Genomic DNA, 27,842 nt, shown 5'->3' with positions numbered 1-27,842 from the left:
AATCCCCACTGAAGATAAACCGATTAAACTGGTGTGGGAAACCTTCACTGATAATGTCTTCCTACAAGGTCACACACAAGCATATGTGTGTAGGTACAGACTTTACACGTATGGATGAATGTGTGCAGACGCTCACACGCATGTCGCATCTACAGATACACACAAACCTTTGACAGCATTCTGAATAAGATAAAACAGTTAGCTAGTCTCTTAGGTGCTACACGTTACCAAAGTCAAGCCGGATTTGGTCTGCTCAAAATCCAATGCTACAATGTCAAAATGTTGTGCACAGGTTTGAGCTGCGTTCACAGCACATCTGGCTCTGCCCCCGCTCATAAGCAAAGGTGTTAGAAACACTTCTGTCAGCCTATCTTATAAACGTTGGTGGATCAGTTCAGCTCAGGAAATGCACTCCCATGCAGACAGAAGCCCAACAGGGGAGAGGAATTGGGGGATTGAGACTTTTTTCATGAAGCCTCAGATGATTCTCAGGAGTAAAAGGTGGTGAGAGGTTAGTGAAGGAAATGTCAGAACCCCACAGTGTTGTCTTCACACAGACACATCCAGCTGCCCAGTAATGCTGTGATGTTTGTTTCACAGCAGCAAATATAAAATATCTGTCTGCTCCTGTTTTTTTATTTTTATTTTAGTTTCTCAAAGTCTCGACACATGAAGCCCCAGTATCTCATCAAAGAGGTGTTCACTAGTCTGAGATCGCCCCAGCTCTTTTATGGCAGTTTCGCATCATATTGTATGGAATGAAATTATGAGTAGCCGGGAGGGAAAAGCTGCTCATGTCACGAGATATCAGAACATTTTTGACAGTTATGATTTTATACTTGAAGAAAAGACTACACAAGTGTAAAAAAACAAACAAAAAAACAATGGCTGCACAGCCAAAACCACTGGCAGTTACATCTTAATAAAAAACTGTTGATTCTGCCGGGTAGAAATAAGCTGATCTAGAGCCCCACCGATACTGGATTTTTGGGGCCGATTCATACACCAATGTTATGGAGTAAAATATTCTCAATATTAATATATCCACTAGTATTTTCACACACACAGAAGATATACATAAATGCACATTTTTTGCGCCGATCCCTCAAATGTGGTCATTAAACCCTTGTGACAAAGGTGTACATACGTATGTAATGGAGGCAGCATATTTTATCGTCAAAAAGACATCATTCTACTCAAACATTAAACTTCACTGGGAATTGATAATTATAAATTACCCCATGCATCCTTTTCTGCATCATGTTCTGTAAACGTTTTTATATTGCATATATTGGACACTATATATACAGACAGCTCACTGAGAAATCTGTGAAAGGCCAGAATCTGCCAAAGAGCTACGGTGGTGGTGTTAATGTTGCCCCAGGACCTTCATTTCAACTAACAAAACAGTGAGGAAAACCACATCTGGAGCGGGCTGTTGTGGTTGAGTGGGTTCAGCATAGGCCTCACTCAGAGAAGTCAGGGTCACATCCTGCCTAAAGCATATCTTTATACTGTAAACGTATTGTTTTTACACTCAGTTCACCTGTTATTTTCCATTTAGTTCCATCTTTGTCTCACTCTTTGGCCAGGTTTAGGGAACTGAAATACTTAATGTTAAGGTAATAAAGATATTTGTGTTACCGTACAATCTTTCACAATATGAACCAGAAGGACATGCCCCCTTTACCTTTTGTAGTGACTAGTTTTGTCCTCACCACTTTTAAAAGCTTAATTAGTTCAAATCCTGCTTATAAATAACTTGCACCAAGAGATGTTGACTAGCAAATGAGATCTGATACATTTTGATGTGCCATTCCCGCCGTAACTATCTACTCTGACCTCATACGATCTCCTTATTACATTTCCTAAAACTGCATATGCAGAAGGCTGTTTAGAAGTTTTCATCCGAGCCCTGTACATCTATCACACTGCTTCTCGACACAAACAGGCATTTTTGGAAGGATAACTTCTCCTATGTGTGTGTTTTTCAGTCTTTTCAGTCACAAAAACTTAATTGGTCAGTTGTAATGCCGATCCTGGAGCAACATTAATTACAATTTTCCAGAAACAACACCAACACAACAGTATCAGATTGGGCTGCCTCTGGTTTACTTGTCATTGAACTACTAGATATATGTAGCACAACAAAAAACAACTAATTTAGGCTTTATTTAATTTATCTAGTGTGGCTAGCCATCTCGGAATTAACACTTCAAACGTTGAATGCCACTAGGTTTTCCCGTTCTTTCCACTCTGCAGATACGGTAGGAAAACAGCATTAGAAGTGCACTAAGACATCAAGATTGAGTCAGTAGTATTCAGACAAAAGGGAAAACAACACATGAGCATAATACATGAATACACATGCAGTGTGACCTCAAAAAACAGTGCATCTACACAAAGTGACATGACATATGGACAATTGTATGACAGGAGCGGTAATCAGCAGTCTTATTATTTGGGTATAGATCTCACAGAGCATCCGGTGCCAACAATTGATCTTCGCGCTATTTCCCCTCGCTGCTTAGTCTAAAATGTGTGAATGAGAGCCTCTATTTCCCAAAAGCTGAAGCCTTTGATAGAGAATATGCCACAGTTATCGCAGAGCAGATCACATAACAATCAACTCGATGAGGCCGATCAGCACCAGACCAAGGCCAGGGTCATTTATTGGCTCATTGGAAAAAATTAGATTGAAATTGCTATTATATAATTGAAAAGAAAGCATTCACTGCTAATCACCTTTCAGGAGATAGACTAAAGAAGGCTTCGATGTGAAAAAAAGGTGCAAATTTTAATAATGAAACCGCACAACCTGAATTGAGAACAAATTAATCCGCACCCTGAGTCCCAATACCTGCATTCCAAGCGTTGTGTACATTTCAGTCTTTTCAGCATCAGAAACCAGGAGTGGTGTCAAATCACAGGGCCAGTTTTTTTAGAAGCTGGAGCTACTGACATGCAGAGATGAAGCACATTAAAACAAGCCCAGGAACATCAAACTATCTTCATCAGAGGCTTTCTTCCATCTCTGCGCTGACGCTCCCCTCTTCCATCCTCATCTTCCCCACCTTGTTGTACTGTAGATAACATGCTGTGCAGATTCCATTCAGGTGCAAAATGCGCATATTTGCATTTGTAACAGCTGTATAGCTGGCACCTGTTTATGAAGGAATTCCACATTCAAACTTGAAAGAATATAGAGCAAAGCTATTTTTATACGAAGTGATAAGGCAATAAAACAGGTTCAACTTTGCACTTGGTACTCGCACCTAGTAAATCCAGCACAGTCACTCCAGTACAAAGCCTGCTATAAATGCCAGCTGCTGGGTTCTTTGAGAGGAGAATGACAAAGGGTTTTAACAAAGCTGGCCCTACGTGCAGCGCTGGAAAGTCTCACAGATCAGGAGGCATGACACAGCAGCCCAGGGTGACATGCGACATGGGCCGCAGACACAGGCTAACATAGTTTTTATAAATGCCCCCATTTCCTCTTTTTAATAACCACTTAATGCTGTCATTTCCTGCCCCATCCATCACGATGAAGGACCGCACCGCACTGCTGCAAAACGCTGCGCACCGCAAAACACTCCTGCACATCTCTCTCCATCGTCTTTCATTGCTTCCCTTCATCCTCCTTCCCTCTGTTGTGTGTGCGCTCTCAAATGTATATATACAGTATGCTGTCTGTAAGTGTGTGGATCCCATGGGCAAGGTCCCAAGGTCCGCTCTCATCCAAAACTGAGGCTGGTGTGTGTGTGTGTGTGTGTGTGTGTGTGTGTGTGTGTGTGTGTGTGTGTGTGTGTGTGCAATATACTACTCATTGTCTGTGTATTTTTGGGTATGCTCTCGGTGCGTGTGTGTGTCTGACTGCATACCCATGGGTATCTGCCTGAATGTACTTTCTGAGCGTGTGTGTGACTGTGTATTGCATGCAGCCATGTGAAGCTGCGTGCCTGCTAGCTGCCTTCAGACTTGTATTCCCAAAACAAGCCGCAGGGCTTTGGCTCAGGTTTGTTGGTGTGTGCGTGCATGTGCGCACCTGTTTGATAGTGACTGTGCGCAAGGAGTGCACAATAAATTCTCCGTCACTGTTGTGTGCGTTCAGACCTGTCTGTGGGATTTTGTTTATGAATGTGTCTGTCTGCCAGCCTGTCCATCTGTCTGTCTGTTCCATCTCCACCTGTTTGTTATAGGACATCCTGTCATTCCATCTACAGCGTGTTTGACTGTCTTTGCCAGTCCCGGTCCAGAGTTGGGCTGTTACTGGGCCGGGGGCTGCACCTCAAGGGTGTCAAACTATAGCAGCTGCCACCTTGCTGAAAAGAAACTCTCAGTCAGGGAGTTCAGATGGTAGTTCATTCATTTCTAAGTTTCTACAGCGTAATGATTTTGTTTTGATATTGATTATTGTCATACTGTACCCAACTTCATTCTGAATAAGTGCATCATACCCAAAGCAGCACTTATACCTCCCCAGAAACTGTTTACTTCTGTAATTAACTCTGCCAATGAGGTTATGTTTTCACCCGTCCCCGTATGTTTGTATGTTGGGTGGTTTATAAGCAGGATTACACAAAAACTACTGAGCTGATTTCCATGAAACTTTGATTGTGGATGGGTCTCGGCCCAGAATAAACCCTGTTTACTTTTAGTGCGCATCTGGATAAAGGGATGGATCCAGGATTTTTTTCTCACATTCGTTGACATTGCAAGAATGGCCGTTTTTCTATATTTTCTCTAGTTTTTTCAGGGAATAAGTCATGGATCTTGATGAAAAAAAGCAGGCATATTTAGGTGGCTGATGTCGATGAGTGTGTATGTGCCATTCTAGTGCAGTATGTGAAGCAGCGCCTCTGTCTCTCTGAGAGACACGTGACACAATTTGCACTAAACCCAGCTACACAAATGATGCCCAGTTTTCATTATGAAAGCAGACAATTTTCTTCTGTCACTGCAACCTGTCATAATGAAATACATTATAATGTCCCTATTACATCTAACTAGTGTAGTCTAGTAGGTTCTTAGAGTTGCCACTGACAGCTGGGCAGCTGTGACCGAGATTTGCTGCACTTTCAGTAATTTTTCCAGTTTTATTGCTATTTTTTGTGTTTAGAGGATACAGTTCAATGCAGGAAACTATTAAATATGAATAAGTTCAGCATTTTTTTTTTAATTTTATTATGATTTAAACTTGTAAATGTATAAACATGCAGTAAATAAAGGAGTTCACAAGTCATCTATATTGTGTTATGTGTCGACTGCTGTAAATAGGGCTGCAACTGACATTTTTTTTGAATCTGCAAGAAATGTCAAAAAATAGTCAAAACATGCCATCACAGCTCCACGGAGTCCAAGGTGGTGTCTTCAAATGTCATGTTTTGTCCGACCAACAGTCCAAAGGCCAGAGAGATTTAGTTTACTATTACATCAAACAGAGAAAGGCAGGACACATCGGCGAACCCTGCACCAAAAAATACTTGGCACTTCTTCACTTTGGTGTTTTTGTTTGAACTATGACTGAAAAGATTAATCGAACATCAAAGATCGATAAAATCGACAACAAATAGACCTCTGATGAGTCCGATAGGTCAAATTAATTTGACACACATCAGTAAACAAATGATACTGGACTTGTCACTCACACAACCTTTACCCTTCTGAATATTTACACTTTTAGAGGACTGAATGGTTAATACCAGCCGTGTCAACTGGTAATGATGTCATCTTGTGTGTGTGTGTGTGTGTGTGTGTGTGTGTGTGGGTGTGTGTGTGTGTGTGTGTGTGAGCGTGTGTGTGTTTGTGTGTGTGTGTGCGCTATCATGACCAAATGTGTTCCTGGAGATATCTATCGCAGTGTGAACTACCGCAGAAGTAGTTTGTAGTATTTTTCCATGGTTGGTAGTCTGCCTAACTGTTGATAGCATCTGAACATGAACATGATGACAGGCGTCACAGCGGGTGTGATCCCAGCACAAAGATGGTCTCTAGTTTACAGTAATAGTCTTTAAAACAGGCCAAATTTACTTTCAACTGTTAACTTTTCATTTTAAACAATCTCTTCAGTTGTTATGTGGTATACCACCTTGAATATACTCATAAAAGTTTAGTTTTGAGGGCACCACTGAGCTGCAGGTTTTGCTTTTAGTGATGGTTTGAAGTGCTTCACTCCCACACAAAGTCAGCTCATACATTAAATAAGACTATTGCGCGCAATTTAGACTCAATTTGGGAGAAGAGTCAGTCTGATAAATTCCCACCCCTGCTGCTGTCAATGAAGGCATAGTTTTTCGGAGCTGTTACTGGAGAAAATACAGATTTGTAGTTCATGTATATTCCTCATGTAACCTTAAAGATTCAGATAATCGATCAGAACAGTCCGCATCACATGACAGCCCCCTGCCAACACGAGTATGCAGTCCTCGGCTCACCACTGCTCCAGGCCAACGTGAATATGCAACACATACATCAATACAGCCCTGAGTAGAGTCCAGAGAAGAACAGTGGGAGAGGGGAGTACTGTAATCGCTCCAAAACACCAGCCTCTGATCTCGTTAAAGACTAATTGATGTTCTATGTTAACGAGCTTTACCTTAATTAGTGGTATTAAAAAGAACACTGGGTGCAACGCGTGGAGACAAGGGTGGGAGAGGGGTTCGGGGTGGGCGGCGGGGTTGAGGAAACTATCCACTAATGTTGCATCAAACCACTGATGAAAGGGGAAGGCGGGAGAAAAAGAGAGGGAAAAGGGAACTGTGCAGAGGAAGTCACAGGTTGCAGGGGTGAGAGAAGAGACGGAAAGGATTGAGGCGAGAAGGAACAGGGGGATTGGCAGAAGAAAAGAGGAGACGGGCGAGGGGGGATGTGTGTGTGTGTGTGGGGGGGGGGGGGGGGATTGGGCTAAGCTTGAAGGTTTTTCTGTGCAGAAGTCGATGAATCAATAGGGTGAAATTGATGAAGAGCAGGGGGGCTGGAGAAAACAAGCGCACAAATGTTGACTCTATTCCTCTCATCTCTTCTCCCTCGCCTTCCACCCCCATGTCCCCCCTCTGATATTCAATTCAAGCCTCCCCCTCTCTCCTCTGCTCTTCCCTTCTTTCCAGTCTAACCCCGGCTCTCCCCTCGTGCCTTCTCTCTCCACCTCCTCCTCTATCATCCTCGCACCTTCCCTCATCTCTTCACTCCCTCCACACCTTCTGTCTCTCTCATCAGTGCTCCTCACCCTCCCCCTCCTGTCTGCCCCTACTCACAGCTGGTACAGTACAGATCTCTCAGGGCAACTGTACGACAGATCGGCAGAGGAAAAAGGGGGGCTCTGTCGCTGACACTGAAGGCAACACTTTACGGGCAGCAGCAGCGGCGGCGGCGGTGAATGCAGTACGCTGCTGCAGTACGCCTGTGTGTAAATTTCAGCGGGCTTGCGAGAGAAGGAGGAGGAGGGGGGGACGATCAGCTGAACAGAGCACATCACCTGTGGGTGAAAAGAGCTGATTGAAATGGATATCAGCTCAGCCGAGGGGAGGAGAGGGGGGGACCAAACACCCCACAGAAAATGGCAAAACAAACAACACATTAATTCCAATTTCCATCTGGATAAATGCATTCAGTGGCTCCACAACGCAGGCCCCAATGAATTTGATCTCGCACTCCCAATCACTGCAGCAAATCTGTGGGAGAAGCAACAACTGTGGCTCTCTGTTTTACAGGTCAGCAGCACCAGCTCCTCCTGTGATGCTCTCTGTGGTCCGAGGCCTTCTCTGTTGTTTTCCCTCTGATTATTATTCAGCGGTGGTGGCGATGCTGTGTTTTATTCACTTCTCCCCCTCTATATCAAGCACTGCAAGGCAACAACAAAACTTATTTGGGCATCCGAAGGGAATGGAGGTTGCAAATTATTTTATTATTTATTTATTTTTTTTTAGCAAATCTACCTACAAAGTGAAATCTCTCACACACTCCTTCACCCAGCTGGAGGAAAGAAGAGTAAGAGGAGAAACCCTCCTGTTCCAGCTGTCTGAGAGTGTTTGAGGCAAAGTCAGCCCGTTGGGGGGGGGGAAGATTCCTCGGTGGCAACAGAGGGATAACTGTGTGCTGCCATACGCCCAAATATTCAGCGTATCGGGATATAAATAGATCAAGAGGGAAAAAACTGATCGGCAAATCTTGCGGGCTTAGCTTTAGCTGTGGAAGACGAGGAAAGCGGACGCACACACACACACACACACACACACGCACGCACTAACATTGACCACGCAGCCTGAGAAAATGAGCATCAACAGATATGATCACCTCAATTAATACATCCGCAGCAGAGTGAGGGGGGAAACTGCAGCCAGCGCCGGTGTTTAAAGACTTAAACGGAACCAAAACTCTGTCTTTATTAATAATGCATGGAAAATTCCTGGCAGACAAAATCATAGCCTAAAGGTTTAGTCTATATGATTAATTGAACTGCCGGTGCTGTGTCTGTCTTTGTGTGTGTGTGTGTGTGTGTGTGTGTGTGTGTGTGTGTGTGTGTATCATTGGACTATCCGTGCCGGCTGCTGTGAGGAAACCTATGCGTTAAGACGCTTGTGAGTTTCCAGACGCAGCAATGACAGAGGGGTCAAAGCCCCGGTGCGCTGGCCGCCTCCACCTCTCCATCCCCGGCCATCCGTCTCTCCATCACAAGCGGCTCGTCCAGATGCCGACACCCGAGCACCCTCTCACGCCTGTCTCAATGACGCGTAGCACCCTCACACTGCCCGAGCCGCAATTAATCTAAGCGGCACAAGAGTCTGTCCGTGTGTGTCTGCGTGCGTGTGTGCGTGTTTGTGCGCGAAGAGAAGAAGAAGAAGAAGAAGAAGGTAAAAAAAGGAAGAAGAAGAAGAAGATGCCTCCGCAGCGCAAAAAATATCATTCAAATAAATGTACTTACTGTTTTTCACCAGCCTTTCCCCCCTCTTTTCCTGCGTCCCTCCATCCTTTTTCACATCCTTCCTTTTTGAGGTATCCGTTTTGCGGGTGTCCCCCCCCGCCACCGCTTCTGCCGCCGCCGCCGCCACCACCGCACACACACACGCACACACGCAGACCCGCACACACACGCCGGGGAAAAAATATATATCTAAATATATATATATATATATATTCTACATGTATTCAATTTCTCCGATCTCTCTCTTTACCTCTCTCCCTCCCTCTCTCCTCTCCTCTCTCCTCTCTCTCTCTCTCTCTCTCTCTCTCTCCCTCTCCCTCTTTCCCTGTTCTTTTGTTAAAATTCAGTATATGCGCCCCGTCACCTAGCAACCGTCAACCTCTCTCTCTCCCTCCTTCTCTCTCTCTCTTCCTCTCTCTCGTTTCCTCCCCCCCCCCCCCCCCCCCCCCCTCCCTCCTCTCTCTCCATGACTGGCGACACGTGTTGAATGCTAAACTTAGCGGTCCGGAATAAAATTAATAAAGGGATGGACGCTCTGTATCTCCCCCCTTTTTCTCAGACTTTCCCCCCTTTCTCCCTCTCTCTCTTTCACTCTCGCGGTATCATACTGCAATATAAATATTTACTAGAACCACTCAGCCCTCTCATTGCCCCCCCCCCTCTTCCTCCTCCCTTGCATCCCTCTGCATTTCCTCCTCCCTCCCCCCTTCTTTCTCCCCTCCATCCATCCATCCATCCATCCCTGGCTCCCTCCCTGCATCCCTCCCTCGCCGTCCTGCCTTTTTTTCTCCTGCCTCCTATCGCCTCTTTCTGCTTCTCCAAGCAAAACGGAGGCGCCACACCAGCGTCTGTGGATCCACATGTGAGTGTCACACTGCCCGGTGCGTCTTTTTTCTTTTCTTTTCTTTTTTTTTTTTTTGGCATGGAGAGCTGCGGAGAGAGCATTCCTCTGTGTGTGTGTGTGTGTGTGTGTGTGTGTGTGTGTGTGTGTGTGTGTGTGTGTGCGTGTGTGTGTGTGTGTCTGTCAGTGCATGTTAATGAGAAATCCATACTACAGTAGCATGTCAGTGACCATGTGTGAGCAGCTTGCAGAGAGCGCAGGAACATGCAACATCACAACACTGCAGCTCCTCGTGTTTTTTCGACTCGAGATGAAATATTTATGCTGAAGTTTGTTGAAGAGAGATGCTACAGTTGCGTGTGCTAGATTATATTTTGTTTACAGCTATCTCTGGGGGGGGGGGGGGGGGACGCTGGAGGTGTGAAGTGCACTAAATTTGAGATGTGTTGTTGTTATCTTCCCCTCAGTCTCTTCCACTGCGGGATCGGAACTAATCAATGAAGCAATAGTTAGCCGCAGATCATCAGCAGAGCGTGCGCCTGGCTGCTCAGTCGATGATCTTATGATTGGGGTTTAACCTTTTCGCCAGACCTTCGGATGTCTTCCAGGATCACATGCACAGATGCACACATACATGCACAGTGTGAGCTCACACAGGAGAAAGACCGAGTGCTTAAATGTAACGACAAGCAGGCCAAAGGTCTCAGCGTATTGATAGAAATGTGCCTAACCCCCTGAGGTCTGGTAAATGATGGACGCACACCTCAGTTCCATCTAATTGTACAATCGTCAATATGAGGCTGACCCCACAAATGCGAAAGAGGCCACACACAAGTAGTGTGTGTGTGTGTATGTGTGCCTCTATATCCCTTCAGATCACCACACAATTAGTGTGTGTGTGTAAAGAAATACTTTTTCCAGTCATATAGATCGTTTTGGTTTTGTCTGCCCTGGTTCTGAGACAGTGTCATCAACCTCTTTCAGACGTCTACCTCCGTCTTACAATAGAGCTGAAGGCAGTGACGTTTCTGGTGCTTAGAACACTGAAAAATTAGACTTAAAAAAATTCAACAGCAACATCCATTTCCAAAATTAGTGTCCTCATTGCTTTGAATAATCCACAGAACAGGCTTTCAACAGTTGTCACAGTTTTCACATTTCCTCGTTAGAAAGTCGTTCTGGTAAAAAAAAAAGTAGTGGCAGAATATAAGGGATGGATTTCTTGAAACCTGGGCAAATGAAACTAAAATTACCTGCACAACTAATATCAGCGCAGAAAAGTAGAAAATTGAAAACGTTTTTAGTGGTGAACTGACCCTTTAATCTACCATACAGTCGGATTCTACACCAGCAAATGCAAACATGTGGGCCTCACAGGAGTAGAGACTAGGCCAGCGACAACCCAGTCAACACGTTACTGCCTGCAAACCATGAATGAGTTAAATTTGTATATTTCATACGTATCATGATGACATTTCTACAATAGGTGTGATGTCAGTCTCAGTCATGACAGCTAGGCGAGTTTGCCGCGAGGCAAGATCCCTGTCTGAAATTTTGTCTCAGCATTTGTAAGCACCAAACCACCGTTTACATTTAATGAGGTGCTGGGGCATTTTCCAGTTGTGTAGGGGCCCTGTTTGTGGTGACAGAACGGGGTGAAACATAATCTTAAACAAAACCTAAACAACTCTTTTTGTGCCTAAACCTAACCAGTTATTTTTTTATTTTTTTATTTTTTTTGCATAGTGAATTCTGTTTATCACAGTTTCCTAAATCCCAAGAAGGACTTTTACTAGTTTTGTCTGGCAGAGGTTCAAAACTCAGAGATAACCATTCTAATGTGGGATGATTAAAAGTTGCAAAAGCCCACACATGCTTTACTCTAGAAGAAGTGCAGATGCGGATAAAAAAAAAAAAGAGTAAAGGTATGGAAACAACCTCTTTTCTTTTTCTCAAGTAAAAGTAAAAAAGTACAGCCTACTTTATCCCTCTGAAGGACATTTTTACTGGTCATTTCTGTGCAAAGCTAGCTGAACCTCATGTCATATTATTATCATTCAAAGGCTATTAAACTTAAAGGTACAATTAGTAAGATTTGTCCGAGCTGTTAGTAAAAGATATTTGACATCAAATATCAAAGTTTTAGGCTGGTAAAGTGTCCCAAGCACAGCAACAATACTGAGAAAATGAGAAAATCCAGGCAGAGGCTGCAGGGTCTCTGCAGATACGAGACACTAACACGCCTCTTCTCCCTGTTCGAGCCTCCCTCTCTGTCTGTTTCCATCTCACTGCGTCTGCCGTGCATGATTTGCACTGATGCACTGAGGATGCACTGATTTGCACTGGTCAAAAATCAGTCTCGGGATGTCGGGAAGGAAAAAAGAATAGAAATAATTGATAATTCAAAGCTAAACTAACGGCCCTTGTTTGAAAATGTAAGGAGTAGAAAGTACAGATGTTTGTGTCAAAATGGAGGTGGAAAGTAAGAAGTAGGCAGAACAATAAAATACTCAGGGGAATTATAACAACCCGAAAAATCTGAAAAAAAGTACACTGACCAAATATCCGTACTTCGTTTACTTCCCACTGATGATGAAAAAAAGCAAATAACCTTTGAATTTGAAAAGCTAGACTGCCACACCACTGTTCACCACACATGCCAGTTTCCACCTGGTTCTCTCCGCCTGGCGTGATTTATGATGGAATAAGGCTGCATTAACAAACAATTAAGAACACAAACGGCTGCTAGTTTCTCTACATTTACACTGATCTATGGTCAGTTTTAGGATTCGGCCCATATGGCAATAAAGGTTAGGATGTAGGATGATTAAGCTGATCTGTGCGTCCCGGCCCGGCGATTAGACTCCAGATGGTATAGAAAGAGCAGCGGCGGCTGATTCCGAGCCGTACGATTTGTGATAAGGGATCCATATCTGGTTCAGTGGTGCGTTCACTGTCACCGCTGTGGTATTAATAGGCCAGATACACATCAGCTATTCATATTTTCTGCTAAGCGGAAAAGGTGAACCAGCCTCTGTACTCTTCATATTCCTCTTGTTATCTGTATTTGCCACGTGCATTCATCTTCATTTGCATTCATCAATCAATTCATCATCACAGTTCGTCCGTGTGCGCCTCTCTCTCTCTCTCTCTCTCTCTCTCTCTCTCTCTCTCTCTCTCTCTCTCTCTCTCTCTCTCTCACTTCCTTCCTGTCTCAATGGCAGTCTCTCTGTTTCGCCTGAGGCCTGTGGAGATATTGGAGAGGTAACATTAGGGTTTATGAGGCATGTGATGGTATGCGTCATCACTGTATTTACTCCACAGTGTGTGTCGGTATGCTTCTGCAGCGCACAAAGGCCCACAGCGTCGGCGTAACATTTACATGATAGTTACAGCGCAGGAGTGTGTTTTCCTGTTGTTGTTAATAAAGGTTGGCCGTACGATGGAGGCGCATTGCTCCGCTGGTGTCTGTTTGTTTTCCCAGTTCCACTTACTGTCTGCGAGAGCATGTGTGTGTGTTTGTGTGTGGGAGAGTGAGAGAGACAGTTTGAATTTTGTTGTTTGGTCTAATCTGATGTGACTGGGCTCCCCTATCTCTATTTACGCATCTGTTTAGCTCTGAGCTAACAATCAAACAATAAGGCACTCTCTCTCTCTCTGTCTGTCTGTCTGTCTTCTCTCTCTCTCTCTGTCACAAATACACATACGTATACTGTGTACACAGATGCACAGAAAAACAGGAGTACGCTTCTGCTGGAATTCTGGATCCCATGACAACATTTATACTCAGAAATGATTGTCTTTTTTATGTTTTGTTGATTTTCTTTTTTTTTTTTACGAATACGAAACGTAAATCTGTGAGAATAGAAATGTAAAATCATGGTGGTGATGTGGTGGCAAGTTTATTCATGTGCCAGTGCCACACAGCCTACTCCGTCGTAAATAAAAGTCCTGCGTTGTAAATGTAAGTATCAACTACTTGATGCAGAGCAATATTTCAAATTGAGTCTCAATAAGTTTAAAATAAATTAATCACAAGGAAAAGCACCAAATCCCCACATTTGAGAAGCTCATTGATGAATAAAAATTGTCCTTTCAGATCTCTGTTTTGATGAATTAATAAACACCCTCTGGACACTCTGCTCTCTTTTTGTATTTTATTAAAAATGTATCTGATAACAGAGCCCGTGGAGTTCACTTAATAAAAAATCCTTCCGTCAGTTTTATACCGAAGAAAACAAAGTCACGGAGAGCGTGCATGTTTACTCTACACTGTTCTGTCCTCCGTTATCAACACTAAAATCCCGTCAGTGAATTAACCAATTAACCAAAACAAGAATATCTAAAGACATGGAGACTCCCCAGGTTTGCATAGGCTGAATCCAAAGTTCCACCCTCTGGACTTCTGGACTGAGCCCCTGCAGGTTTCAGTCAAACATACCATGAATAATTGTTTTACACATTCATTATAACCTCTACAATGCCACATCTGTATTGCAAAGAATTGTGAATAATTAAATCAGTGAAGTCTGGCGACGTCTGCAGCCCAATTGAACTCCCTGGAAGTTTGCAGAAAGTCCGCTTGAGGGCCCATGTGGACTGGATGAAATGAGAGTTTGGACAGCCCTCGAGACTCGCAGACTTTGTGGGTGTGTTCGTGGGAAGCCTGCGAGTCTCAAGGGCAGGTGGTTGCCCTGCAAACACACCTGCATACGCAAGTCCGCAAGTCATGTTAGTTCCTCAACATTCAATTAGACGTGTGTCATTTTCTTCCACAAATATAGAAACATTTTTAAAATAGCTGCCATTGAATTTTCTGTCAATCAGTTCATCGATTCAGTTGTAATTGTATTAACTGTTTAATAAACAAAGTACAAAATGTTCACTATTCTGTCAGCTCCTCATGTTGTGTATGTTAAGTAACTACAGCTCTCAAATACTCAAGTAAAGTGCTGGTACCTCAAGTGTGCACTCAAATACAGCATTTGAGTGAATGTATTTTACTTTGATAGTACATTCCACCTCTGACTACAACTATGTGCCAGATGAATGGGTGATAAATGTTGTAACTGTATTTCTGTGGAAAGGCTTCGCTTATAGTGTTTAGAACAAATTATCCTGGTGTTGCACCTAACGATTCTTTTCCTTAGTGATTAATCTCTCATTTATGGTCTCAGTTAGTCTTTAGTCTTTCTTACCATCTTTCTTACTGATGCTATGAAACAGTCCTCTGCATCAGTGGTGGCAAGTACATTAACTTGAGTGTAATTTTGAGGCGATTGTACTTCACCTGAGTGTTTCCATTTTCTGCTACATGACACTTCATCTCAACTGCCTTTGGAGCAAATATTGTACTTTTTACTCCGCTACATTTATACGATAACTGTAGTTAGTAGTTACTTTGTAGTTTGCATGCCACACTGAGGCCATATTTCCTTCATTGCGTTTTACTTTTGACACTTTGGGTACATTTTGCGAAAAATACATTCATAAATTGTAGCTGGCAGTAGAAAGGTTTTGTGCTTCAGCGTGTCATGAAATGCATGTAGGTTGCACAATGTAATGGATATAAAATAACAAAACCGTCTGCTATTACATTGATTCCCCATAAACCTTGCTTACGCTATACATTTCACCTGAATAAACTCCTGTTCTGTTCTGTGTTATTGTTATTTCCATTTAAAAAGATCTGAATGCTTCCACCCCTGCCACTCATGTGCTATGTAGACAATCCACCATCTGGACCTTGCAAGTTAGCTGCTTAATAGCTTTGTTTTCACTTTTTGTTTTATTGAAAAATCCGAGCCAAAAGACAAATAGTATACAAATGATTGGCCCTGCAGCTCAAACAGCTGACACAATAGACCAAACAAATCCTACAAAAGACTCTAACTACCAAAGAACATCAGGGAAAATGTGGAATGTTCATACAGGAGCTGTGTTTTACTTTGCAGTGACATGAAATGTGACTTTTGTGCTTTGAATTACATTTTCTAAAGAAACAACAACAAGTGGAAGCCAGAGAAACAAGCTAACATTACAATGCACTTGGTGTCCCAGGTGCCTATTTTACTGTATAAATTGATATTTATAGTGTAGAGGGCATGTTTGTTAATAAAGCACCATTCAGAAACAGGGCGATTTAAAAGTGCTTTACAAGGGAATACAGTTGATTTGGAAATAAGATATTGCACTTTTTTTTTTTTTTAATTGCAAGATTACATAGAAAGATACCATAAAAAGGCAATAAAAACAAGAGTAAAATAAATGGTTACACATTGAAATGAATTCATGAATTAAAACATCTGAAAGCAGTATTGAGGATTATTTAAATTATATAACAACATTCATCAACCAATACCATCATTAAATCTTAATAACACCCCTAATTTCCCCATACACACACACCAGCCAGATGCTAAACACTCGCAATTAAAATTGATTTGACTACGATTCAAAGTGCAGTTAATGAGGTTGATTAAGACAGAAAAGATCCTGTATGATTTCAGATTCCTGCCGTCTCTGCAAGACTTTTGTCAGGTCCCGCTAGAACACAAAGAGTCAGGTTGAAATAAGTTGACCGAAAGGAGTGAGAGATTGCGGGGTTGTGAAAAGTCCTCTAGTGTCTCTGAGGAGCGCGTGTCAGACTGGCAGGATATTGAATTTGGCATGTTCCCACAGGCCAAACGGTGGTTTCGAGTGCCACATTTGACTTTAATCGCTGCAGCGTGTGAGGCTTGCTCCGCTGAACTTGTTGAAATATATCCCATGGCCTCGTCCGTTGATACACATCAGGTGATGTTTTTATTTTAAATTTCCGGTTCTGTTGTTTCCTCTCACTGTGACTGGCAAGTTCCTCCATCTGGCGTGGACGCCTTTAAACAAACAGACCTCAAGCCGCAGGGAGTATACCGAGATTTCTGCACGGTGCTGCATTAAACAGAGTGGTGTTTTCTTTTTGGAGAATCGTACCGGGCTTAAAGCTACTGAGATGATGTTCTCAGCCCGAATGGACTGTGTGGTATTAACATTGAAGACGTGGAGCTTTGACATAGAGCAAGACGGTGTGGTGGGGAGCTGGTTAGATGAGATGGAGACAGATACTTGGGGAAGGGGTTCAGTCAAGAAGAGTGAAGGGGCCACAGAGCGCTGCCATGTTTTTGAAATAGCTCGATGGCTTTTTTTTAAACTTAATTCCCCCACCATGCATGCAACAATGTGTGCTTTTACTTTGCATTCAGTCACCAAGTCTATCTCGCTTTTTCCTTTTCCTCCCGCTGCTGCAGAAAGTGAGGGAAAGAGGCAATTGAATTTCCTTTCACTGGTGGTGTGTGGAATAGGAAAAAGTTCAGGGCCACAGTGCAGGCCTCTATCTCACGCAGACACTGAACGCAGCCTTAATCCATTCCCCCTGCCCTTCCCCTTCCACACATACCCGTCTCCAAATCCCCTCCACTCCATTCCTGGAATAAATTATTTCATTTCTTTTCGGTCCGCAGCATTTTTATTCGTCTCTGTGGTGCGCCTCAACCTCTGTCCCTGTGGAGAGCCCTGATGAATGTGTTGGGCTCACACCCTCTGATCATCCCTGCTCTGAACGCCTTTAGATACACACTGGCTTCTGGCTGCCTCCAATGCACATAAGGACTCTCTCTCCTTCCCTCACCCTCCTCAGTCTCCCTCTCCCTCTCTCTCTCTTTCTTTGCTTCTCTCTCTGTCTCTCAGACCCACAAATACACAAAGGAATAATGCAAGCTATAGAATAGATCTGGATCCTTCATCTCTCTCTTCGCACACACAAACTCTGCAGAGACAAAAAACACATTTTCGCTCTCCTCTAAGGATCTGAGCCGGCGCTGTTGTTCCTTGTTCAGATTAATGATGACATTTAAGAACACTGAACAATTTCAAACAACATCTATAATTCATCCGGGAACATACGTTCAACAATGTATGGAATGCAGTCCATATTGCTGAGCTCATGAATATGGAGAAAAAACTGCGAATGAATTATTCTTTTTTATAATTGGCGTCTCAGGACTTGATTACCAGAGCAAGGAGCCTGTATGTAATGGCATGTGTTAATGTGTGCACATGTGGGGGGGCACACAGCGTGTGTGCGTGCGCATGTGTGTGTTAGCAGGAATTAATGAAGGCAGTCGCACTTTCTCTTGTGCCAAGTTGCCATGTTGGGGTGCTGCACTGATTGGCGTGGCCTGGACCGCTGTCTGGAGCCCCTAACGATGTCAGATAAAGCCTCATCTTCCTCACTGGCGTGTGCGTGCATTTTCCCAGCGGGACAAAGCTTGACAACACGAGATCGGGATTCGATAAGGATAAGTGAGCGCTCTGTTTCATCCAGGTCCCCGGGGGATTCACTTCTAACTTCTAACACGCCAAAAAGCACACATACAAGCTTGAAAACCACATTACCCCCTGGCGGCCGAGCCTCCAGTGGTATCAATTAAGGAGCCGGTCCAATCAATGTCTTAGTACCAGCCTGATACTCAACTACAAGGAGATTAAGACTAAGCTTATATCTTAACACAGAGGAGCTAGCCGCACGAACATACAAAGACCCCCTACTCACTTAAAACACACATTGCACATCACAAACCACAGAGATGTTAGCACAACAACCAGCCTTCTTTTTCCGTCTGCTGTGTCAGTTGCATCTGGCGGCGTTTGTGCTTTGAGACTCTCTATGAAAAGAGGACAATAATGGAATGTGTACTTTCTCTTTCTCTCACTGTTATTTTTCTCTCCCCTTGTCTCTCCCTTTGCTAGGCTAAAAGTCTGACCTAAATACTTCAGGTTTTTGATGATTGGACCAAAACAGAGATCAGAGGCGTCCGGCGGGCTTGTCGTGATAGTGGAGGGAAAGGGGAGGAAGGCTGAGGATCTGGACACACTCGCACAGAGATGCTGGTACTTACCACACTTCATAACTGTACAACACGGGGCTCATAAACCAGTCAGACCTTATCCTCGCAGACTGCTGAATTCATCATCTTAAATCTTACTCAAAGCCTTACCTTTCACCCTGCAGTGAGATGAAAAAGCTGCAGCGTATCAGCTCCCTGCCCCCCAACCAAGCCACCGCTAATCCATGCCTGGGCGGGAGGGGTCCATCATTCACACGCTTGGAGGGGACGCCGGACAACCTTTGACCTTGGCTTGTGACCACACCTTGAGATTGAAGAGCCGGTAATGCAGCCATGGCAGTCGGCCCACCAGTTAATGATCTGCTGCTTCCTTTTTCCAGCTTAATACAGATCCATACTGCTCGCCACCATTGCAACTCACACACACACACACACATATTGTCTTCCTACCAAACACAGTCCAGGCAGGAAACATAGAGGTCAAAGAACGCCTCACCGGTTTCCTAAGTGCACCCATTCATTTTTCATTTAATGATGTGAGAGGATGTGATAGGTGTAAGCACCGTGATGAAGTCCCCTCTGATTCCATCACCGGCTGCTCCTCCGTCCTGCAGGACACAGAATAAGGAAGGGCAGCTCCGACCAGGAGTTTTTAAAAACGTTCCAGTCCTAAACTGCTTACTCAGCTGAATATTAGTCCTGAGTGTGAAAAGATTCATTTTGTGGTTCATCATTAGAGTGATACATTTAGCTGAGATTATATTGTATGCATCAATCATAGTATTCAGACTTAACTTTTCTCGAAGCTTTTCAATAACATTTTTTATGTTGAATTCCAAAGATGAAATCGGCAAAGAAGTGTAGTGCATAAGAACATTGAAATCGCACAGACTCAATCCTAAGCATAGGACCAAAACATTGAAAATCCTGAGAGACATTTTTCAGTGCCTGGGGATTAAAAGTGCAAAAAGCGATTCTGCAGAATGATAGTTGATTGATGAGTCTCATTCCCAGGTCCGAAAATACTGATGCTTGGCGTTGGCAGGTCGGGCCCCCACAAGTCGGTGCTAAACATGAACTGCCCAAATTGAGTCCAGCTGGAAACGGTTTACCACATTCACACCTATGGCAAGCCTGTGTTAATGTATGATGTCAATTCATGATGAGCGCATTTTGATCTGATTGTTATCAAATTTGAAGGTGGAGGTGATGATGGGATCTGGGCTGGGTGTAAATGTAAATCTATACAATGTGTCCACATTCTTATAGGTTCGGTTTTTATGATTTCTGGGGATTAGTGGACAGAAATCGAATATAACATTTATAATTATGTTTTTATCAGTGTGTAATCACTTGAAACTAAGAATTGACGTGATTTGTTAATTTAGAATGAGACTTTTATGTCTACAGAGGGAGCAGGTCCTCTTCCATTGAGTCTGACATGTTGCACAGTGTGTTTCTACAGTGGAATCTACCCAGAATGGATGAAAAGAGGGTCAGTGATACATTTTCCGTAGTATTATCAAATCCTACACACTGGACCTTTTTAAAAAAAAAATCAATCACCAAGTTTAGCATTTTCCAAACTGTGCCTCTTCCTGACCTGGGATGCACCGTGTGCTTTTTGACAAGTCCACCTGCGCCACCGTACTAATTTGCATGATCTACAGTTACACGCTACATCACAGTGCTGGCATTATCAGGAGAATGAGAACACTTACTAGTTCCAGGTCCCATTGATCAGACATTATGATCCAGATGATACTGTATATCCAGACACAAATCCTAGACATGTCTTTCCCCATTTATCTCCCTTAATTTCTTGTCATCTCTTTACTTTCAAATCTATTTTTAAATGAAAACAGTGTTTCTTTTAAAGAAGGCACAGTATCAACCTTGGGCTTCAGTAGTCATCAGTTTCATCAATCAATCGATCAATCAATCGATCAGTCAGTCAAGAAACTAATCTGTTGATCAGCTCAATAGTTTTGCGGGATCAGTCATCCAAGAGTGCCATGGTTACTATTAACCCAGTTTAAACCATGTGCTGTCAGAACTCTCTTTGAGTGTTAAGTCTGGGGGGGGGGCGAGACAAGTGAGGCACACCTCAGCTCTCTGAAGTGGCTTTCCCTTCTCTGAACACTGATCTGATAAGATAGGAGCAAACCCCACCACATATTTGTTTTCACCGCTCTTTCACTGCGGAGAAGAGAGCTCCTCTGGAAGTGGATTCCACCAGAGAGGAGGAATCCAGGGCTGGTTATTGGCTTTGGCCCCCCATCAGACTGACCCGGAGAAACCAAACATCTGCTTCTCTTATGTGATGGGGACAGTAACAATATACGCTTGGCAGTAACCACCAGCTTCCTCGCTTACACAAAGGGAGAGTAGTCCCATGACTCAAGGACGGACACGGGCAAGAAATTATGAATGCTCCGATCCCACCACTCATTGACGAAAACATGGATTCAATTAAAGCCAGCTGAAGGTCATGAGGTAATACAATGTAAGGGAGGTCTGGCGCGTTGCTTAATGGAAGTCCTCATGACTCCGGTAATATTTAATCCGACAGCCCACCCTGACTATCCCAGAGTGCTGTCATTACCTGAGTGTCAGGAAGGAGGCAAACGTGCTTCAAATTCACAGGCTGATGTCAACAGACTGCGTTACCTAACATTTCCAGATATAGAAAGATGATAGAGTGCTGTGCTGAAAACAGTGCCGGTGACAGAGACAGAGAGAGAAAAGAACAGATAAAGATCAAAGCGCGTGGGGGGGTGACACAGGTGAGGAGGTAGTAAAGTACAGTGGGCGTGGAGTGGATACTATGGGAGGGAGAGGAGGAGGAGGAGGAGGGAGAGAAAGAAGGGAGATAAGGAGGGAGCAAGCTGAAGGAATTTGTGAGGAACTGAAAGCAGCAGAAAGGCAGTTGAGGGGAAAAGGGAGGAGCGCCGAGCAGACAGCAAGGTTACACATGAGAGGTCTGAGGAAGAATCAAACAAAGCACAGAGAGGCAGAGAGGAGGACAGGAACAGGTAGAGTCGGGTCCGGCTTCAGTCTCACCTCGCAGCTAATTACTACTTTCTCACAGGGGTGAAAGAAAAGCAAACAGAAACTAAGAGAAACAGCAAACAGAAAAGGGGGCAGCTGAAGGCTGGAGAGCAGAAAGCAGAAGTAAGAAGAAAAGCGGAGCAGTTTAAAAAAAAGTCTGGTCCAGTAGATTAGTTGAGCAAGGAAAACAAAGCAAGACAGAGACAAGACTGCGAGGAGTGAGCAGAGGGAAGTGAGAAAAACACGCAGATATTCATTGACAGAGAGGTCTGGACTTAACTCCATGGATTACTGACATCAGCAAAACAAAGGAAGAAGAGCGTCAGAAAAGAGGTCACTGCAGTCCAGCAGCAGTGTGACTTGCCTGAGCCTGTCTACTATGCAACTGAGACAGCTGAGATAGACACACACAGTTCTTAAAGACAATCCTCTCTGTAACAGCACCATGTTGATGAAAGAGTACCGCATATGTATGCCACTGACTGTGGATGAGGTAAGTGTGTTTGTCTTTCCCACGCTTGCGCACACACACACACACACACACACACACACACACACACACACACACACACACACACACTACCCTCTCTACACATTTCTAAATGCACAGACAGAAGAGAAGGGGCTTTATTTCAAATTGTGAAGGTGTTGTTCCCACTTGTAATCTTGAAAGCGTTAATGCGCTGATAAGAAGAGCGCCAAAAGAGCACACAGACCTCCCGCGGCGGCCGCTCTATGGGAGCTTTGGCACTTTCGGGGGGGAAGCGAGGTATGTTCAGCACCGACGAGCCCGACCAGTTTGATGGAGCCGACGCACAAACACCTGGCCGGCAGCATCATGGCAGTGCTGTTGTGTCTAAATTTACTCCCCTTCTGTCCGCCTGTCAGTTTAGCTCGCTTGCTCTAGCACTCCTCAAAACTAGTCGGACTGGTTATGGCCTTGCTTGAGCTAAACAAAGGCCCGCAGGCTTGTAAACAAATGAGATCCCGCCGGAGAGAGAAAGAGGTGGCATGGAGGGGACGGGGGAGTTATGCGCCAAAGTGCCCTTCAAAAGGAACGTCCTCATCACCACCTCTACCAACCCTCCCTCCCCCCTTCAATTCTACCTGTTACTACAACAATGACAGTGACAAATAGCGGTCCAAAATAGGATTTACAGTATCAGTACAGGGCACACAGAAACTTGAGCTTGCAGCAAATCCTCTTTCGCTTGAATGTAATATAAGTTTAAGTGCTGCTTATTTGGAACAGAATCAAATTGTGACAAGTACCTCGGTCCGAGTCATTTACAACATCCCAAAACGTTCCTAAATTTTTTTTGAGGGGGAAAGTGTTGAATTTCAGGTGTGAAGTATTCAGCTGTACTTCTGCAACACAATACAGCTCGGCCGTGTTAAGGAATGTCCACTATTGTGTTCTACTGTGGGAATGATCGGTGGCGTTTGATCGCCAGCTCCTCGAATGCACATGCTGAGTGTGTCCTTGAGCAAAACAAAGGACCACAAACTCCTCCGTGTGTGTGTGTAGTGTGCATCCAACCTGTATCATGGAAGTTTTGATGTTTTAATGCTTTATTAAAGTTCACCAGAGGAGATTCAAAGGACAAATACATTCAACATTCAACATCAGTCGTTATCTACTCGCTCTCATGCCGATGAGAAGTCAGGTGATGTTTTTATTGAAACATTTCTGGAGCGTCACAGCAAAACAGTGTTGCAGAATTCCCCTGAACAACTGAAGTAGATTAAGAGTTGTTTTAAAACATAAAAACAACAAAACAAAAACTCAAATGCCAAGCTTGTTCACCCACTTAAGATGGTGTGCATGCTAACACTTTTAGCTTAGTGGATAAAGTGAAGATTTTGGCTTTAAAAAGTGTGTAAATAATGTCTTTTCCAATCAGTTTGGGATCTTGGGCGAGGGAATACGCCAGACGAGGTGTATGAAGTGTATGAATTTATGTGTTTCCTCTTAATTCCACATTCCTCAGCTGTTCTTATACGTTTGGAAACAAGCCTCCCATCTTCTTCAGCGTTGTAGGAGAATGCTGCATCACTGGTTTTTAACATTTTCTGTTTGCTTTTATGAAACAAAGAATTGTTTTGTGGACTAACTTAACTGAACTTGACCCGACTTAACCCAACAAAAACTCCAACTTTTGCTGCTGTTGTGGCAAAAAATAAAAAAATGAACCATGATGACTAAGAGGCACAAGTCATGGGATGGATAAATGGAAACTTCCAGTTCCACAGATAAATCACTTATTAGGAAATAGAAAGAGTGTGGCTCAGCTGTAAATAAGCCCAGATCGAGGCCGGTCTGAAAAACTGAGCTGTCTTCTTTTGTTAACATTAAGTCCACTTTAATTTAATGTTGTAATAACATAAAACACACAAAAAACAAACTTCCAAGGTGAGTGAACACTTTTTTTTTTTTTTTATAGCTGTTGCACATCCCCACTAGACAGAAATGCTTCATCCATGATAATTATTGTTTAGGGATGAGAGTAAACGATACGCTTCAGAGCAACTGCAAATATTTTGTTCAGGTTTTTTTGTATGCGTTTCACAAAAACAGTCTCATTTTCATTGTCAGTGGACAGATCGGGGGCCGCATAACAAATCCAAGTCTTTGCTCTGAGCGTTTTATCACTTCTTTAAAAAAGTGGCTTTGAGCTGCACATTCTTTGAATTGTGAATTCTCTCTTTTCTGTTGCTGTCAGAGTGACACTATCTGCAGAGTCTCCACCCCAACGTGATGAGCTATATTTACACTGCTCAGGAATTTATGACAAACTGACTGCTTGTAAACCTATCATCAGTTTGTTTGTTTTTCTTTTGAAATGACACTTGGAGAAAAATACATGCCGAAATCTGCCATTGAATGAGTTTCTCAAAACATCGCTCATCACAGCCATTGAGGGTGCGTAAAAGTGATTTAGAGACGGATAAGTCTTTTTAACTTCCTGCTCAGATTACATTTCTAGAAAGTGGAAAAGATTCACAACCTGGGTGTGGGAGGAGCTCGCTGCTCTGCAGTCTGTTAAACACCCATCGCTTTGATTAATTAAGTCTCATGAATACCCAATAAGTAAATATTGAATGTTGACTTTCTACAGTAATTGGAACAAGAAGGAGGAGTGTCACATTGATGTCTGTAGGGTACAGTGAAGGATGACAAACTGAAATCCGCCCTGCTCTTTCTCCGGTCCTGCTCATCTTTCGCTGTTCCTACTTTTAATTAAAACAATGCTTTAGTGGCACACAGATGTAGGGCAACAAAATGAATTACAGTATGTGGCCACAGCAGCACCGTTTATTTGTTTACAGTACAATTTGATTTCCTTTTCGTAACTTTAAAAAAGCTTGCAGAGTGATTTGCATTTAAACACCATACTGTACGTAGAGACAGTGTTGAGGAGGACAAGATAGAGAGTGCAAATATCCAAGTGTTACTGTGTGATTCTGTAAGTCTCAGCTAATGGAGGAGGCCCAATGATGCTCAAAGTCCTTTTCAGAATATGTATTCCCGCCTCATCAGCATTAAGCACAAACTGGAGCTGCAGCCGAGAACAGAGTCCCGTCCTCCCCCTGAGTTAGACACCATGAGTTCCCTTCAATGGCCACACTAACTGTTGATATGGTCACTTGAGGGAAATCTTTATACACAGCAAGTGACTATTTTCCAAAATAAAGAGCATACACAAAGCTAGCACTAAGCAGCACTGAGTAAGTGCCTGCTGTCGAGACAAAATCAGACTCAGCAACTATGGTTGAACCTGCTGCCAAAAGATTTTTTCTGTCCTCTCACCAGCTAATTCCTCTTAGTGGCTGATGGTTATGATTATGATTTCCTCAGTGCAGTTTCATTATTTGTTACTGACATCCTCAAAAATCCTAATTGTCTTTTTGCCCCTTGATGTGATAAATGTTGATAACTTTCAGTTTGAACCCATTCTTAAAGGTGCACTTTAAGGTCAGTTTGGGGGAGACATTTTGACCAGAAGAGAAAGATCTTCATTGACTGATCTTTTAGTTACACCTGAACAAACTAATTAACTAACTGCCCATAAAGGACAACGCAATTTCATATTTGGTGGACCCTGACACTTTTTTCTGTTAATATTACAATTCTGAGTTACAATTTCTTGAGATTTCTTGAGTTTCAAAGTCTAGTAAATGTATATACGTGCCACTGCCATAGCCAATTTCTACATAGTGTTGCCTTAAAAGGTAGCGCGCTCTCACACACACACACACACACACACACACACACACACACACAAACATATCTTCAGGCCATAGTTGTCTAATCATAATTTTAACAAACATTTCGACCTAAATTATATAATGTTTTATCAGAGCAGAGCCATTTGTGTTAACCTGTTTATTGACATGGCCAGAGTAAACTGGTGAAATTGAGATATGTCAACTATTTAATGTTGAAACCACATGACTAGCATCACAAACAGATGTTACAATTTGTTTCAGCATAACCTTACGTCCCTGGACTGTGAAAAGGGAAGAAAACTGTAGGAAGAGGAGCGGGATAGACAGACGGGCAAAATATGTTGTATGTATAGTACAGTGAGAAAGAGGAAAAATAAAGTCAAACCTTTTAAACCTTATCTTTTCAGCCTCATGTCGATGGTGAATCAAGTTTCGTAGTCCACAAATTATTTCTGGAGCGTCACAGCGAAACAGCCTCGCAACATTTTCCTAAACAACTGACGTAGATGTGGACTTGTTTAAAAAAATAATCAAATAAAATGGTTCCATAAAGTCTCCGAATGCCCTGAGATGAGCTCATCTCTTGGCTTAGAAAGGGGGAGTATAAATATGACTTCATTTTTTCATGAACCCGTCCTTTAAACTGAGACTGTATAAATTGTTCAGCAGCCCCAATGACAAATAGCCTGTGGGATAATGCTGAATGCTAAAGAAAAATTGTGTAGCAATAGAACAAGTAAAAAAAGAGTCATGCTATAACGTCACTGGACCACAATGGCTCCATAACATTTGCTGACATTAGCTACCATTAGCCTCCATTAGCCACTGCTCATTCCTGACCAAGAAAGGCTGAAGCTGCAGAATGTCTTTGAGAAATGAATCTAGCACCGGAGCCTTTTATTGTTATTGAATTTGTCTATTTGAAGGAGGAAATGTGTGAGTTATTTCAAATGTTACATACAGTGGCAGTGTTTTAAAGGTTTTTTATGCAGGATTTTGCTAAGAAACAATGAGTCATACAAAAATAGTATCTCTGCATCAGGTATTTACCTAGAACTCTGCCACGTTTGGGAGTGTCTGGTCATCAGCAATTCTAGAGAAAGATAGTCAGGTTTCATTCCCACGTCGTCAAATGAGGCTCACAATCAATTATCTTTCTCCAGAATCACTTACTAAACCTGGTGTGTTGACAAAACAGCAAACAACAAATCCAGCATTTTTCCCTTTAAAGAAATCGGAGATCAACATGTGGGCCTACCAGCTTAGTTTAAAATTTCCCCCGGCGCATAACTAACATTGCAATTTATGAATGAAATTTAAACTGCACTCATGATTTGTCATTTTGTATTAGGAAGATGATTTTGCCTCACCTTTTCTCACCATTTTTTTTTTCTCTTCTTTCTTCTCCCCATCCTCACTACCATAAAACCTCATCCTACACCTTCTCCTCGGTCTGCAGTACAGGATTGGGCAGCTGTACATGATCAGCAAGCACAGCTGTGAGCAGAGTGGTGGGGGAGAAGGGGTGGAGGTGGTGCGGAATGAGTCAGACATTCACCCCCAGCACGGGCCAGGACAGCTGACTGAGAAACGAATCTACCTCAGCAGGTAGAGTGCATCTCGATTGTAATGCTGTACTAATGATGTACTTATACTAATAATTCTGGCTATTTGCAACCTGAGCCTTATCCTCCAGTTGACAGCTCTGTCGTTACCATAACAGATGGAGTTCGATCTTTGATCTCTTACTCCACTAAAAAGCTTTATGTCCTGTAGATCCACGTTGCAGGTATCACTTCTGACAAGCAGTAAAACATAATTTCAACACACTCGCTGTAGTGCAACCCGCCTGCATCCAAAGTCCAAGTAGGCACTGCTTGAAACAAGCCGAGGCCTGTACTGCAGTGTTATTGTG

General features: G+C 43.2%; 2 protein-coding genes across 4 annotated transcripts in view; one reads left to right on the top strand and one right to left on the bottom strand.

The window, feature by feature from the left end:
- The window catches only part of grin2db (glutamate receptor, ionotropic, N-methyl D-aspartate 2D, b), a 57,698-nt gene extending 48,361 nt beyond the window's left edge, over window positions 1–9,337 (bottom strand). Inside the window, 1 exon segment of the mRNA XM_030393596.1 lies at window positions 8,921–9,337. The gene's annotated coding sequence lies outside the window, so the exon portion shown is untranslated.
- Window positions 9,338–9,645: 308 nt separating this feature from the next.
- The window catches only part of pitpnc1b (phosphatidylinositol transfer protein cytoplasmic 1b), a 30,504-nt gene continuing 12,307 nt past the window's right edge, over window positions 9,646–27,842 (top strand). The window contains exons 1-4 of one of the 3 annotated variants that reach the window (XM_030393644.1): window positions 9,646–9,782; window positions 18,549–18,689; window positions 18,811–18,968; window positions 27,387–27,535. In XM_030393644.1, coding sequence (XP_030249504.1) covers window positions 27,408–27,535 — 128 coding nt within the window. In that variant the 5' untranslated portion in view covers window positions 9,646–9,782; window positions 18,549–18,689; window positions 18,811–18,968; window positions 27,387–27,407. Of the gene's footprint in view, window positions 9,802–18,548; window positions 18,690–18,810; window positions 18,969–21,542; window positions 22,191–27,386; window positions 27,536–27,842 lie in introns of those variants that run through there. The other 2 variants (XM_030393645.1, XM_030393643.1) reach the window with 2 other exon arrangements.

Source organism: Sparus aurata, chromosome 17, assembly GCF_900880675.1.
Source record: "Sparus aurata chromosome 17, fSpaAur1.1, whole genome shotgun sequence".
Classification (NCBI taxonomy): domain Eukaryota; kingdom Metazoa; phylum Chordata; class Actinopteri; order Spariformes; family Sparidae; genus Sparus; species Sparus aurata.
Note: the sequence above shows the minus strand (reverse complement) of the source record. Positions and strands in the feature narration are given on the sequence as shown.